Source organism: Danio rerio, chromosome 2 (genome assembly GCF_052040795.2).
Source record: "Danio rerio strain M-AB ecotype USA chromosome 2, GRCz13ab, whole genome shotgun sequence".
Taxonomy (NCBI): domain Eukaryota; kingdom Metazoa; phylum Chordata; class Actinopteri; order Cypriniformes; family Danionidae; genus Danio; species Danio rerio.
Window position 1 is genome coordinate 47,787,524 of NC_141022.1, and position 13,282 is coordinate 47,800,805.

Genomic DNA, 13,282 nt, shown 5'->3' on the forward strand with positions numbered 1-13,282 from the left:
ATTTTATAGTTTACAAAGTTGAAATGCAAAGAAATATACTAATTTATAGGGTTCATACACATTTTAACTACTGAAATTCCAGGACTTTTCCATATCTTTCAGGTAAATATTCATGACCTACTGTTTCATGTCTACGTGCATTACATGAAAAAAATGCAAGTTTTTAGTCTGTATTTTATTTTTATTTGAAATAGTTTTCAAAAAGTATCTTGCTGTCAGTTGACAGTTGAAAATATTTTAGAAATGTTGACTTGAGTTTTCATAAGAACTATAAGAATAGTACAAATTAGCTTTTACAGCTGAAACTGCGCAAGAGATTCTGCAATTGAATTTCAAATCTACCCAATATAATCACCTCAAACATAGTGAAGTAGATAGATTTTTGTTAAGTTTCCATAATATTTGAGGTTTGTTTGTTTTTCCAAAATTTTCCAGGCCTGGAAAATGCCTTGTCAAAATTCCATGACTTTTTCAGGTTTTCCTGGACTATGTGAACCCTGAATGTAAATGTCCTGCTACATTTGTTACTTGTAATTTCGTATGCACATAACCACAATTTGTTATATCCTTATAAAGATAATCTTGCTTATACAAACAATGTAAATAAAAAGTACTTATCTACTCCACAATCTCCAGTTCTGAAAGCAGACACAGTGGAAAGCAGTGCAGCAGATCTCTTTCCCTATCTATTCCAAGCCCTGCTGGTAATCCAGTAGATTTTAAATAGGCAATTCGTCTGACTGGTTACAAACTCAATGGATAAAACACAAAGCCAGCGCCATTCTACAAATCTCGGTTAGCTCTCCCAACTAAAATGCTTGCTGCAAACCAACAGCTTTGCTCTATTGGCCTTGACAGCATCGCAAGGACAAACATGCAACAAACCCTATGGATCATAAATACAAACACATACGACTCGTGCCGTGAACGGTCTCACCCAGTCATTGGGTCTCAGATTGGCAGGTCTGCCTTGCCTTCAGAAAGCAAGTACTCTCATGAATAATTAAGAAGCAGGCTCTTCTCATAGGATAAGAAACTCTACAATGAATAATAAAGAGAAACTGACACGTCATTACTCCACTAGCAGATTTGCGATACGTTACCGATTTTGATCCCGCCACAATCATTATTTTAAACCCGGAGGATGTAATTAGCTGACAAAAGCTCAAAACTATCCAGTTTTCCCCACAATTAAAGCTGAATGGTGCAAACGTTGTCTTAATAGTATATTTTTTTATTTATTATTATTATATATTTTTTTATTAAACGTTGTCTTAACTGATGCTAAACACACAAATATTTTAAAATCTCAAAAAATGTATTCCAGGGTGTCTTGAAGGTTTGAATGTTCATCAACCAATCAGAATAAAACATTCAACAGCCCCATAGAATAATTAAAAAACGTACACTCTCTGCATCCTTTAGATTACACTCCAGCGTGTGCTTTATTAAATGAGAAACAGCAAAACTGATATTAGATTAAAAACATAAAAAGCTCCCTTGGTAACCAGTTATAAATAGGATACATAAAAAAATGACCAAATTTAATGAAAATAAAATGAAATAAAACTGCAGAATTAAATATTAATTAAATACCAAAGAAAATGTTAAGCACTTTAATTGTATATAAACTATAGTAAAATAACCCTATTTAAGCAACTGCGAAAGCATGCTGCATAGTAAAGCATTCTGAACCCAGTCTGTGTATATATTTGCATGACTAGATCAGTTCCGTTCTAGATTCCAGTTAATAAAAAATCATGTGGTTACAACACAACCCCTCACTAATGAACAGCGCAGTCATTTAGCCGAATGCTTCAAGGCCTTTAAAAATCAATGTTCTTATCTGCAATCCGAAGCAAGCGAGTACATTCAGCTCGTGGGCTATTCAAATGAGCACCGACGGCTGAATAATTAATGCTGTATTAATTTTACATTAATTAAACTTGTATTAATTCATTGTAATGCCTTTCTCAAAGACTTCCACAGATGTGTGAAGCCTCGCCTATGAGCGCTCGCTATTACTAGACAGTCACAGCAACACTTTAAAATTCTCTTTACAGTCTTAACTCAGACACTGTCAAAACCTGCCAGGCTCATTTCAGAGAGGCTGAGCAAATAGTGTGGAAAAGGGAAAGGGAATTCTTTGAAGGAAGTGATAGAGAGTACAAAAGCATGTGATGGAAAGAAAGAGCTGGATAATTTAATTTTCCATCTTTGGCCATTGACAATAGAACCAGTGTGCAAAGCCATTATGCTAAAAACACACACATTTCGACAATAACACTCACATGATCGCCAGTCCATCGACAAACATTAAAATCAGCATTTGTAAGCTGATAAATATGGAAAACCAAACGACGAACGCAAGAAATGCATGAGATCACATGCAAACAAAAAACTGAAGTGACAAACACTCAAGGCAGACATTTTAACGAAAAGCAAGTGTTTATTCCATTTCTGTATCATTGAAAGGCTATTTACATGTTCATTTCCATTTTTCATTAAGTCTCACAATATCACAGCATTAAAATTCAGCACGCAACACAAACAATATCGAAAAAACACTCCCAATGGCCCAATAGGAGTACGACGAGCTGCCAACGGGAGCCAATCCAAGCGCAGAGATCAATAGTAGTCCTCCAAATCTGGTTTGTCACCCTGATTTTGAATCTGCTGCTGTTTCTTGTAGAGATCAGCAATCTGAGAGAGAAAGAGAGAGAGACACTGATGCAGGAGATCAGAACAGTTCATTTGGAGAGGGAGTATTTGTGCGTTTCCAACCGTCGGGAGACAGGAATAAAAGAAAACCGCAATAAATGAACTGTGAAAATGAGAAGGGGGAAAAGGAAAGGAAGACAGTGTGGCGCGTAAAAAGATGGATTTCCTTTAACGGATCCACTCCACTTGCTCCACTAAATCACGATGTCACGACGCTTCCAATGTCATCATGTTTGACTTTCAAGAGGAAAAACTACTTTCAGAATCTCACTTTTTCAGTCACGTCTGCCATGGGATGACAACGCACACGTGAACGGTGCCATATCCTGCGTTGTTTTCATACATTATGCATTTATGACATTTGCTTTTGAAAGAAATGTCTCATGTGGGGTAATTACCACCGACTCCTACATCTGCGAATACACTAGTGAAACTGCTTCCATTGTGCTTTTCTACTGTAATGCAGATTATTAACTCTAAATTAGGCATCTTGATTAATTCCATATTTAGTCATTCATATTATAATTATACATCTGTTTTTATTTTAAAGCCAGAACCATCTTTGTTCACATATTTTACTAATTAGAAACCCTGGTGTATTCCTTTTCCTCCCTGAATGCAGTGTATACACAGTTCCCCTTATTCTGTGTGTTACCTGCGACCCTGTGGTGGCATCCTCTGGCTTTTTGTCATCTCTGATCCTGAGGAATCGTGGGAAACGGAGGGAAATGCCTTTCTCTGGGTCCACCTGATGGACAAAGAGAGAACTGCACCATGAAGACTTCAGCGCAGTGAACTTAGACACAGTGAAATTAAACCTATGAACCAAAAAGCACTGATTCAGCATCATGCTTCACATGTGTCTGTGGTTTACTGACCAATCCCATGGCTGCTTTGTAGACTGGAGACAGGGAAAGGTCAGCGCATTTCACCTCCCACACCTGCACCGCCTCCAGCCATACATCCGGCTCTGCTGATTGGTCTACACGGTAGTACGGGCGGGGTTTGGGTAAAATGTGCTCCTATAGTGGATTGGAAAACAGTTTAGATCACTCACTGATACATGGATAAACAATACACTAAAATAAAGTGTAAACACTGATGTACCTTTAAGAAGTTGTAATGCTGCTCCAGATCTTCGTCTTTGAATCCTGTTCCAATCTGACCAAAGCCAACGAATAAAATGTTACACGATGAAAAATTAAAACACACAATGTCTCTAAAATGATGTGTCAATGATAAATGTGGGTTTGTAAAATAAATGAATGCATAAATTAGTTGTTTTATAATAGGATAGAGTCATTAAATCAATCAAAAGTGACTTTAAAGACATTATCAATGCTATAAAAAGATTTCTTAAAAGAAATCAGCATCGTTTCTAAAATAATGTTGTGCAGCACTACATTTTTCAACATTGAGAACAAGAAATATTTCTTGTGCACAAAATCATCTTATCAGAATGACTTCTGAAGGTTAATGTAAAGACTTGAGTAATGACGACTGAATATTCAGCTTTGCCATCATAGGAATTGCATTTTAATAAAACATAAATTTTGTAATTTACTGTTTCGTTTTAGAATTTTTTCACCTTGTTTGTGTTTGTACACACATAGAGAGACAGAGACATAAGAATCTTATATTAAAATTCATTAAAATGAAAAATATATATTTGTATCAAAATGTTCTGGTATTCTATATACTTCAAAAATGCTATATATTTGAATCAATGGGAATTTGTAATTTAAAAGGATTATATATTCATACAATTTGTTGACTTTATTGTCCTAATTTGTCACTTTGGAAAAAGTTGTATGAAAAAAATTGTGTACATGTAAAAATTTATACAAACCCCCGTAAATTCCAAACACAATTCAAAAACATGCTAATTCAATTCATCTGGTGAAAATATTAATGAATTACTGAATTCACAAATTGTGTGTTTACAAATTGGATTTTGTAAATATGAATTGTGGTGAGTTTTATTTTGTAAATGTATTATTTTTGAGACTCATCTGGCTCCATAGGGCTGAGCCTGGTCAGTACATGGATGGGAGACCACATAGGAAAGCTAGGTTGCTATAGGAAATAGTGTTAGTGAGGCCAGCAGGGAGCGCTCGACCTGTGGTCTGTGTGAGTCCTAATGCCCCAGTATATTCAAGGGGACACCATACTGTCAGTAAGCGTCATTTCGGATGAGACGTAAACCGAAGTCCCGACTCTCTGGGGTCATTAAAAATTCCCTTGGCACTTCCTGTAAAGAATAGGGGTGTAACCCTTGTGTCCTGGTCAAATTCATCCCTATCCACTAAATTGGCTCTATCACGGTCTCTCCACTCCACCAATTGCTGGTGTGTGGTTAGCACACTGGCACATTGTCCTGTGGCTGCATTCGCATCATCCAAGTGGATGCTGCACACTGGTGGTGGTGTGGAGACAGCCCACCTCATGATTGTTAAGCGATTTGAGTGTATGACCATACATACATACATACACAAAAAATGCTCTATATAATTACACATTACAATATTTTTACATTACATTACATAGTCCTAGTTTTCCTGTGTGTAAATACACAAACTTATCGCTATCCTCAAGGAGACTTCCCATAGACGTAATGATTTTTATACAGTACAGACTGCATATTCTATCCCCTACCCCAACCCTAAACCCAGCCATTCACAGGAAACGATCTGCATTTTTACATTTTCAAAATACCTAATCTGGTGTGATTTCAGCCAAAAAATTCGCCTAACTGTAAAGAATACAAGCCACATGCACACTTACACACACACAAACACACCTTGCAAACAGACTGGAATTCCTCGTTCTCTTCATCATAGCAGGCCAGCAGAAATCCTCCATAGCCGCCTGCTCTCTTCCCCTTGCCCAGATATGCACCAATCACACACAGATCCACGGTGTCTCCAACACCCTCCAGATAGTCCTTTTTCAGCTGCAGAAAAACACACCATTAGAAGCAATATAGCACTAGCAAATGACAATTCTGACAGTGGTATAAATATGAATAAATTGCATAACTACACTGCAAGAAAGCATTTTATCGGTATCTTTGTCTTGTTCTGGAGTACGGAACATAAACAAAACGATTAAAACCCGATAAATGTACCCGAGAGGTAGAACGGCACGCACTTGTCATCACTCTCCCTCCTGTCATTTTAAACCTGTATGAATTTCATTGTTTCGGGGAAACTCAAAAGAAGATGTTGGCAGAATGACAGCCTCAGTCACCATTTACTATCACTGCTCTCATGCAAATAGAAGTGATTGGTGACTCAGGCTGTCATTCTGACGAACATTTTGTGTTCCACTGAAGCAAGTCATTCACATAAGTTTGAAATATAAGGGCTGAGTCAAGCCTCTCTTCATGGTAGAGACCATCAATTCGGAGTTAAGCTAAAAACTAAATTAATACCATGGGTAACTAAATTAATGTCTGAAGGTCTGGAGGTGTTAAAGGAATTCTTATTCAGCAAGAATAAATATCAAAAGATCAAAAGTAATGGTCACTAAAAAAAAAAAAACTATTGAATAAATTGCTGAGTTTTTTAATTTTTTTGTTTGGACAATATTAAAATAATCTTGCAAAAAACGCAGAATAAATAGCTGCTAAAGTTTAGCTTAATCATTACTCAAATAAACGACACATAAAAAAAGTCAATGAAATTTTAATACTGTTTTACACTGACTAGAGATTATGGTCTAGGGTATCTACACATTTTACCAAGTCGAATTTAAGACTTTTTAAGACCTTTTTTTAAGACATGAAAATAAAATTTCAGACTTGCTGTATATAGGGCTAGATGCTAGGAATTTTTAATGACCCAGCAGAAAAAAAATATATAATTAGTCATTTCTTAGCCACATATTTTAAATAACGTGTCAAAACAACCAGACCGTAGATGTATACATAGATTTTTGTTCAACATAACTTAAAAAAAAATCATACAGAAAAATAAATGTTTGCACACTACAGTTATAATATTGGTTACGAGCATTTTTGCCAAAAGTGTTATTGAGATCCATTGGGTAGCGTTACACAAACAAAAGAAAATTAAGACATTAAGACATTAAGACTTTACGACCCCGTGGATTCCCGTTTGCTCATAATATAAGGCTGGACAGAATCTTTTGACATTTTTTCTATTTCTGCACAGAGTTTTGTAAAAAAAAAAAAAAAAAAAAAAATATATATATATATATATATATATATATATATATATATATAGTGGATTTATGAGGAAAGCAATCTCAGTCTTAAAAATAACACATTTACAAAACTAAATTCATACATCCACAACACAATTAAAATTGACAAAATCCAATTTGTAAATTCAAAACATGATTCAAAAACACAAATTCAATTCTTTAGGCGAAAATGTTTGTGTTTTACTTGTGAATTAACAAATTGTCTTTACAAACTGATCAACTGGATTTTTTAATGTGAATTGTCCATGTATGAATTTTATTTTGTAAATGTACTATTTTTAAGGCTGAGTTCCTTTTAAAAAAACACAACACTCACATTGTAAAACAAAAAAGAATTTGTAAACCAAGTAAAGCAGAAAGACAGAAATTTCAGGCACAGCCTAAAATTATTCAGCGTTTACATTAGCTGAGCCCCACACAATATTTCTTCACGAGCCCACTTCAGCCAGACCATAATTCCTGGCTGTGCCTGAACCGCTGTCCCTGTAGCCAGAGGGCGTTTTCCACTGCAGGTGACAGTGTCACGTCAAGCAGATCTGTGCTTTCCAGAGAAAATGTGGACACCGAGTAAAACACATTGAGTTCCATATATATTCTTCCAATTAACTACTACAATACTGTTTCCTTTTTTCACAAGAAGCTGATTTTGTTTAAATGCTGCTAGGAAGACGATCCAGAAATGGATTAAGTATAGCTCTATCATTGTTTCAAGTCGAAAAGGATCATGCTTTATGATTAGTTTTAATAAATAAAATAATAATAAATCTAAAGCAAGTAAATTTCTACTCTGTATCAAAAAGATATTAATAACTAAATGTCACAAGCCTTCAACACGTCATTGACATGTCTAAGTAAACAGGCCAGGACTGCTCAATATGTCATTTCATCATCTATATCACATGTGCATTCACAATAGTCACATCACAACATCTGCAACGGTGAGCAGGGATTATTATAGTTGACCGGACATGAAGAATGTACAGTGTTATTTTACATTACATTTGATTACTCAATGATTCAATAAAATATTGAAATGCTGATTTGTGATAATTCCACCCTCGATACATTATTGATGTAGCCAAGTATCGATATTTATTTAAAGGTACAAAAGAATTCATCAGCCTTGCACTGCTACCGTTTACCACCTAGGCCACAGCACATGAGGTGGCACTTCTTGTAATGGCCGATCGAGCACATACCAATGTTGCAATTCTACAAAATATATGTGCTGGTAAAAAAAGAAATACATCTTATAACTTTGATGCGTTATTTCCCTTATCATTTAAAAATATTTAACATATTTATCATTTAATATTTCAACATAAAAATATTTATTGCTACAAGATTATTCCAATCAAAGTTAATGATTTCATGATTTCAGAGCTATTCAAGACATCTGCCAAAATTGTATTCATATTGCATTATAAATAAAACATTGCAAAGGCAGATTTTTCCAATATCATAAAGCCCTAAAACAGGCTAATGATATTATTATTCATTGCATTTAATCATTAAATGCTTTTATTAGAAACCATTGATCCTTTTCACATCCCTAATAGCCTTTAATTTACTGTAAAGCATTTAGGTTGTGCAATTAATTAACACATCTTATGCTAGAGAACACTTATTGCATTATTAAGGTAAGCAATTAATTGATTAACTTATAGTTAATAAAAACAATGATCAATTGAGGAAGTTTACAGCCATAATCTGAACAAAAAACAGAGATGCATTTGCAAAAGTTAACCCTCTGGGGTCTGAGGGTGTTTTGGGGCTCTGGAGAAGTTTTGACATGCACTGACATTTGTGTTGTTTTCAGTATCTTAAAAACATATTAATGGCTAAAGTGTGATAACACTGAAAACAGCACAAGTTGGGCTACAATAATACCCAGAGAGCATGTTTGTATGTGTTTGTGTTTTTGAGAAAGAAACGTTTATGCGTGGTTAGTGAAAAACTAAAATTTTGAAGTCACTGAAACAAGGCCATGAAACACACAGAGAACATTTGTGCACAAGACTTTTGAGAACTGGGTCTGGTAATCTAGTGTTTTTGCTTCAAAATGATGTGAGAATCATCTTGTTCACTTGCTCACAGAAAACAATCTAATGAATTAAAATTTTTAAGTCACTTTTTGAGCGAAATTGGTTTATGCAGGAAGGTGCGAACTATCATTACTATGCAGTGAGTCACACCTGAGAAGACAAAGACCTGCATAATGAGCTGCATAATGAGCCATCAGACAGGTACAGTATGTGACTAGGAGGGAAGAGTTTCAAGAAGGAATCAGAGGAAAGTTTATATACTTTTTTGTTTGCGGTTTATTTAAAATATATTAAATCACACAAAATAACTGGAGATACACTTGCGAGAGTCAGTGCACTCTATAAAGTGTACTGTATATAATTTTTTATTTAACTTTATGTCAGCGGAGACTCACAGACGCAGGATTATTTGGTCCACTTTTGTAGTGTTTTTAAACATTTTGTGAAGTTGAAGGCTACATCTTCATCTAATAATTTGTCGGAATGACACAGAGCAACATTACTCTCATTACTGAGCAAAGTCATAGTACTTCTTGTCTACTTTAGCTCTCTTTGCCGCTGGTCCTTTACCTCTGTTGTTTTCACATCTGGAGTTACATAGGATCGCGCTTACTGAGAGGTGGGACCACGCTGCTGTAATGAGGCGATATAGGAAAAGTCCTTACTTTTATACGGATTACATAAAAGGGGATCATTTGTTTTCGACTTGAATTAATGCAAAAGTAGACATATCAAGCTTTATACAGATATCATAAATCATCATCTTTGTTGACTATCTGCCGAGTTTCCTTTCATTTTAGTGACGTGTTTTTCTGACCACCGTCTGCTCGCGTCTTCAGACGCTTGTAATAACAATGCCTTGTGGGCGTGGTCGCATTAAAACTAATGAGATCAGACTGAGAAACTAGACATAGCGTTGGTTTCATACCGATTACTTTATCAAGCAATGTTTGTTTTCAACATGCATAGCTGCGTTTAAAAGTAGACACTTTAAGCTTTTTAGAAATACATTTCTCATCTGTGTGCGTTTTGTATTCGCGGAGTTTTAGCGCATTTTACCGACGCGTTTCTAAAAGCAGATCACGGAGAGAAAAACGACAGAATGCCTACACTGTTTGTTTTCCTTATTTTGCAAAAGGACACACGTTTGTTGTTGTTGTGAGTGTACACAACAAAAAGTAGACACATAACAGATTCAATTGATGTATTGATCTTATCTGCACGATCAAAACTGATAGTGTTATTTAAGTTCATTTCAGCAGTTCGACGCCACCACAGGTCAAAACGCGTATATGCGGTCTTCGACCCCAGAGGGTTAATACCAGGTGGAAACGGCAAAGTGCAAATGCTGACAATGTGATATGATTACAGGAAACAATAAAATCAGCAGCCTAAATCGCCCTCGCGTTGGAATCCCCAATTAAAACCCATACTGAAAACCTTCAGCCACACAGTTAGCAGAGCAGACTGGAAATGTATGCAGTTTTTGTTATTAAACCACAGCATGAATAAATCACATAATACGAATCTTCAATATTCATCTTATTTCTACTCTCAGAATATATATTGTATCCTACCACTCAGCTTTAATGTCAGGTTATGGACATAGAGCAAGAGAAAAGCCTAATGGGCTGGAAATTACACTTTAATGACTTACACCTTCCTACTGACTTTGAATACTTGTCTGGATTTTATTTTTTAAACAAGTCTGTGTGTGTCTGTTTGACATTAGAGCACCTTTTGTTCCAGCAGCTCAAAGTTTTAAAGAAAATATGCTATTAACAACACAGTATTCTGATGTTTATAACAAGAATAAGCTACATTAAACAAGGCTTATACAAAAATCCTTTCCCTATGAATGAACACATTGTCAAATTGTGGAGTGCACTACCTTGAGCCAATTGTGGGAGCGTTTGGCAATCTCATAAGTTGCATGCTTTTCCAATGTTTTCACCATTAGGCCTTCACAAGAATCTGCAAAACATTGATACCATTGAGAAAGCTCCAGAAAACCAGATTAATGAACCATTTATGAAATGAAAAAACTACTATTATTGCTTATTAAATGGTTAACATATTAATTAATAAGCTGACAACCTAAAACAACACAAACTGATTTAGAAGTACAAATATTAAAACAATCAAACACTACTTCAAAGGCCCAACAAGATGCCCTAAAACCAACTGAGAATCAGAGCTCTAGATATACACACACAGACCTCGTACAGACTGCTCCAGGAACTCAGCGATGGTTTCTGTATTGTCAGCATCCAGAGATCGAGCAAAAACAAACTCTCCTTCTTTCTCCACAAAACTCTCTCGTAACAAAGCCCTGCGTTTGCTTAGAGGCTCTCGCACCAGAGACTGCAACACACACACACACACACACACACACACACACACACACACACACACACACACACACACACACACACACACACACACACACACACACACGCACACAGTTCAATAAGAGCACATCACATGCAGAAAGCAAGATTTCTAAAAAAAAATGCAAATTCATTCAAGTACGACAAGAAAGGAATGGTTATCATGGTCTTACCTCTCCATTGAGGTACAGCAGGTCGAAGGCGTACACACACACCTGAACCTTGATCTCAGATGCATCCACATCCTGAAAGAATAGTGCTCATGTTATGCCATTTCAGTGCCTTTTCATTTGGATTTATAGATCTCCTTCAAAAGGTTTAATTCTGCTCAAGATCAAAATTAAACTTTTATTGGCTCTCATAATTTACATTGCAGCATTAATTATGTTTCAGTGTGTGAAACTGTTCATTTAAGGATACAGTCTCTGTAAACTCTGAAAGCCTGCTGTAATTGGACACATGGCCAAGTCAGCTATAAATAAGATTGGGTATTATCCATATTTCATTTTAGTGATTTCAATTCTGGCTTATTGCAATTTTTTATTTTATTTTATTATTATAATTTTTTTTGAAGAGAGAGAGAGAGAAAAGCAGATAGTTAAAAATAAATTAGGCTATAAGAAGTAAGATGCAATGGTTAACCGGGAGAATTCATCAAATAATGAAATAAATAGGGATGTATCGATTCACAGTGAGCCGGTTGAAATTTTATTTAAATGCGTGACTATTCAAATGATTGAATCGCGATACATGTTCTGAACAGAAGATGGTGCTGTGCTTACAGGCGCAAACTCGCTTTATCTGACCAACAGCGGCGAGCAAGAGGTGAGGCAGTAAACTAAAATAGCGGTGAGTCACGCCAGACAAACAAAAAGTGTGCAAGTACTGCAAGAATAAGTTTATTCAGAACAGCGAATAGGATGCAGCACATTGAAAAGCTACTGTTCCAGACGCCTATACACAAAAAGTTATTAATAGGCCAAACCACGCAAACCGGAAGATTGGCAACTTCGCTTGCTCAGGTGGGTGCTAACATTACAGAGATCACACAGTGCATCAGTTTTCATAGCGAAAGCGTGAAGATGTTTTTTCAGACTAAAGCTGACTTTCCACTGCACATGACATTCAGTCACCACTGTCGGAATATGCCCCCTTGTGGCAGTTGCACCGAATATTCAGTTTTGTTGTGCACCATAGGAAGCTAATTCTCTTGAAGGTGTCCAAAATAAAGAAGTACAAAAGCAAGAGCCTTTATTCTCCATGTGTTCACCATGGTTGAATGAATGAATAAATACTAGAAACACCTAATAGACTGCTAAAACTTTTGGAGGGAATGTGGAGATGAGATTAAAAATAATATTTTTATTACTAATTTTTGAATAGAATGTTTTTTTTTGTCTGATTAAAAAAGACTGGAATACAGTGTCTAAAATTTCAGCTCATGGCAAAAAACATAGATATTCTTATTTTTCTTTAAAAAAAAAAAATGTTTATATTAAAGAGTCTTCTTTAGTTTGAATTAACTCATTTTAGTTTGTAAAAAAAACGAATTGTGCAGCATTTGAGAAAAACAAGATTACTTGTTCACCTTAATTGTTTCTCAAATAATTTTGTTCAACAAAATCAGGACAAAATCATGTATCATAAGATCCCTGTAAATAAATAACATTTCCATTAAGGATGCACAAAAAAAAAAAAACTCACAAACATTTTAGATAAACTTGAACATGTTATCCTGCAACTGTTTGAATGTATTTAATCATAATTACTATTTAAATAAAATCACTAAGACTTATTGTCAGTTTATCCAGAATTATATGGCTTGAATTCAAAGGTGACTGTTTTTTGTGAGATGCCTGTGTTTCTATTTTAGCTGTATTTGGTGCATTGTTGTCAGAC

General features: G+C 35.5%; 1 protein-coding gene across 1 annotated transcript in view; it reads right to left on the minus strand.

The window, feature by feature from the left end:
- Positions 1–2,628: 2,628 nt before the first annotated feature.
- Positions 2,629–13,282, minus strand: part of lig1 (ligase I, DNA, ATP-dependent) — a 42,658-nt gene continuing 32,004 nt past the window's right edge. The window contains exons 20-27 of the mRNA NM_001126388.1: positions 11,557–11,628; positions 11,213–11,357; positions 10,885–10,967; positions 5,522–5,674; positions 3,829–3,882; positions 3,600–3,743; positions 3,377–3,469; positions 2,629–2,703 (exon numbers count right to left, since the gene is read on the minus strand). Of these exons, the coding sequence (NP_001119860.1) occupies positions 2,629–2,703; positions 3,377–3,469; positions 3,600–3,743; positions 3,829–3,882; positions 5,522–5,674; positions 10,885–10,967; positions 11,213–11,357; positions 11,557–11,628 (819 nt within the window). The remainder of the gene's footprint in view (positions 2,704–3,376; positions 3,470–3,599; positions 3,744–3,828; positions 3,883–5,521; positions 5,675–10,884; positions 10,968–11,212; positions 11,358–11,556; positions 11,629–13,282) is intronic.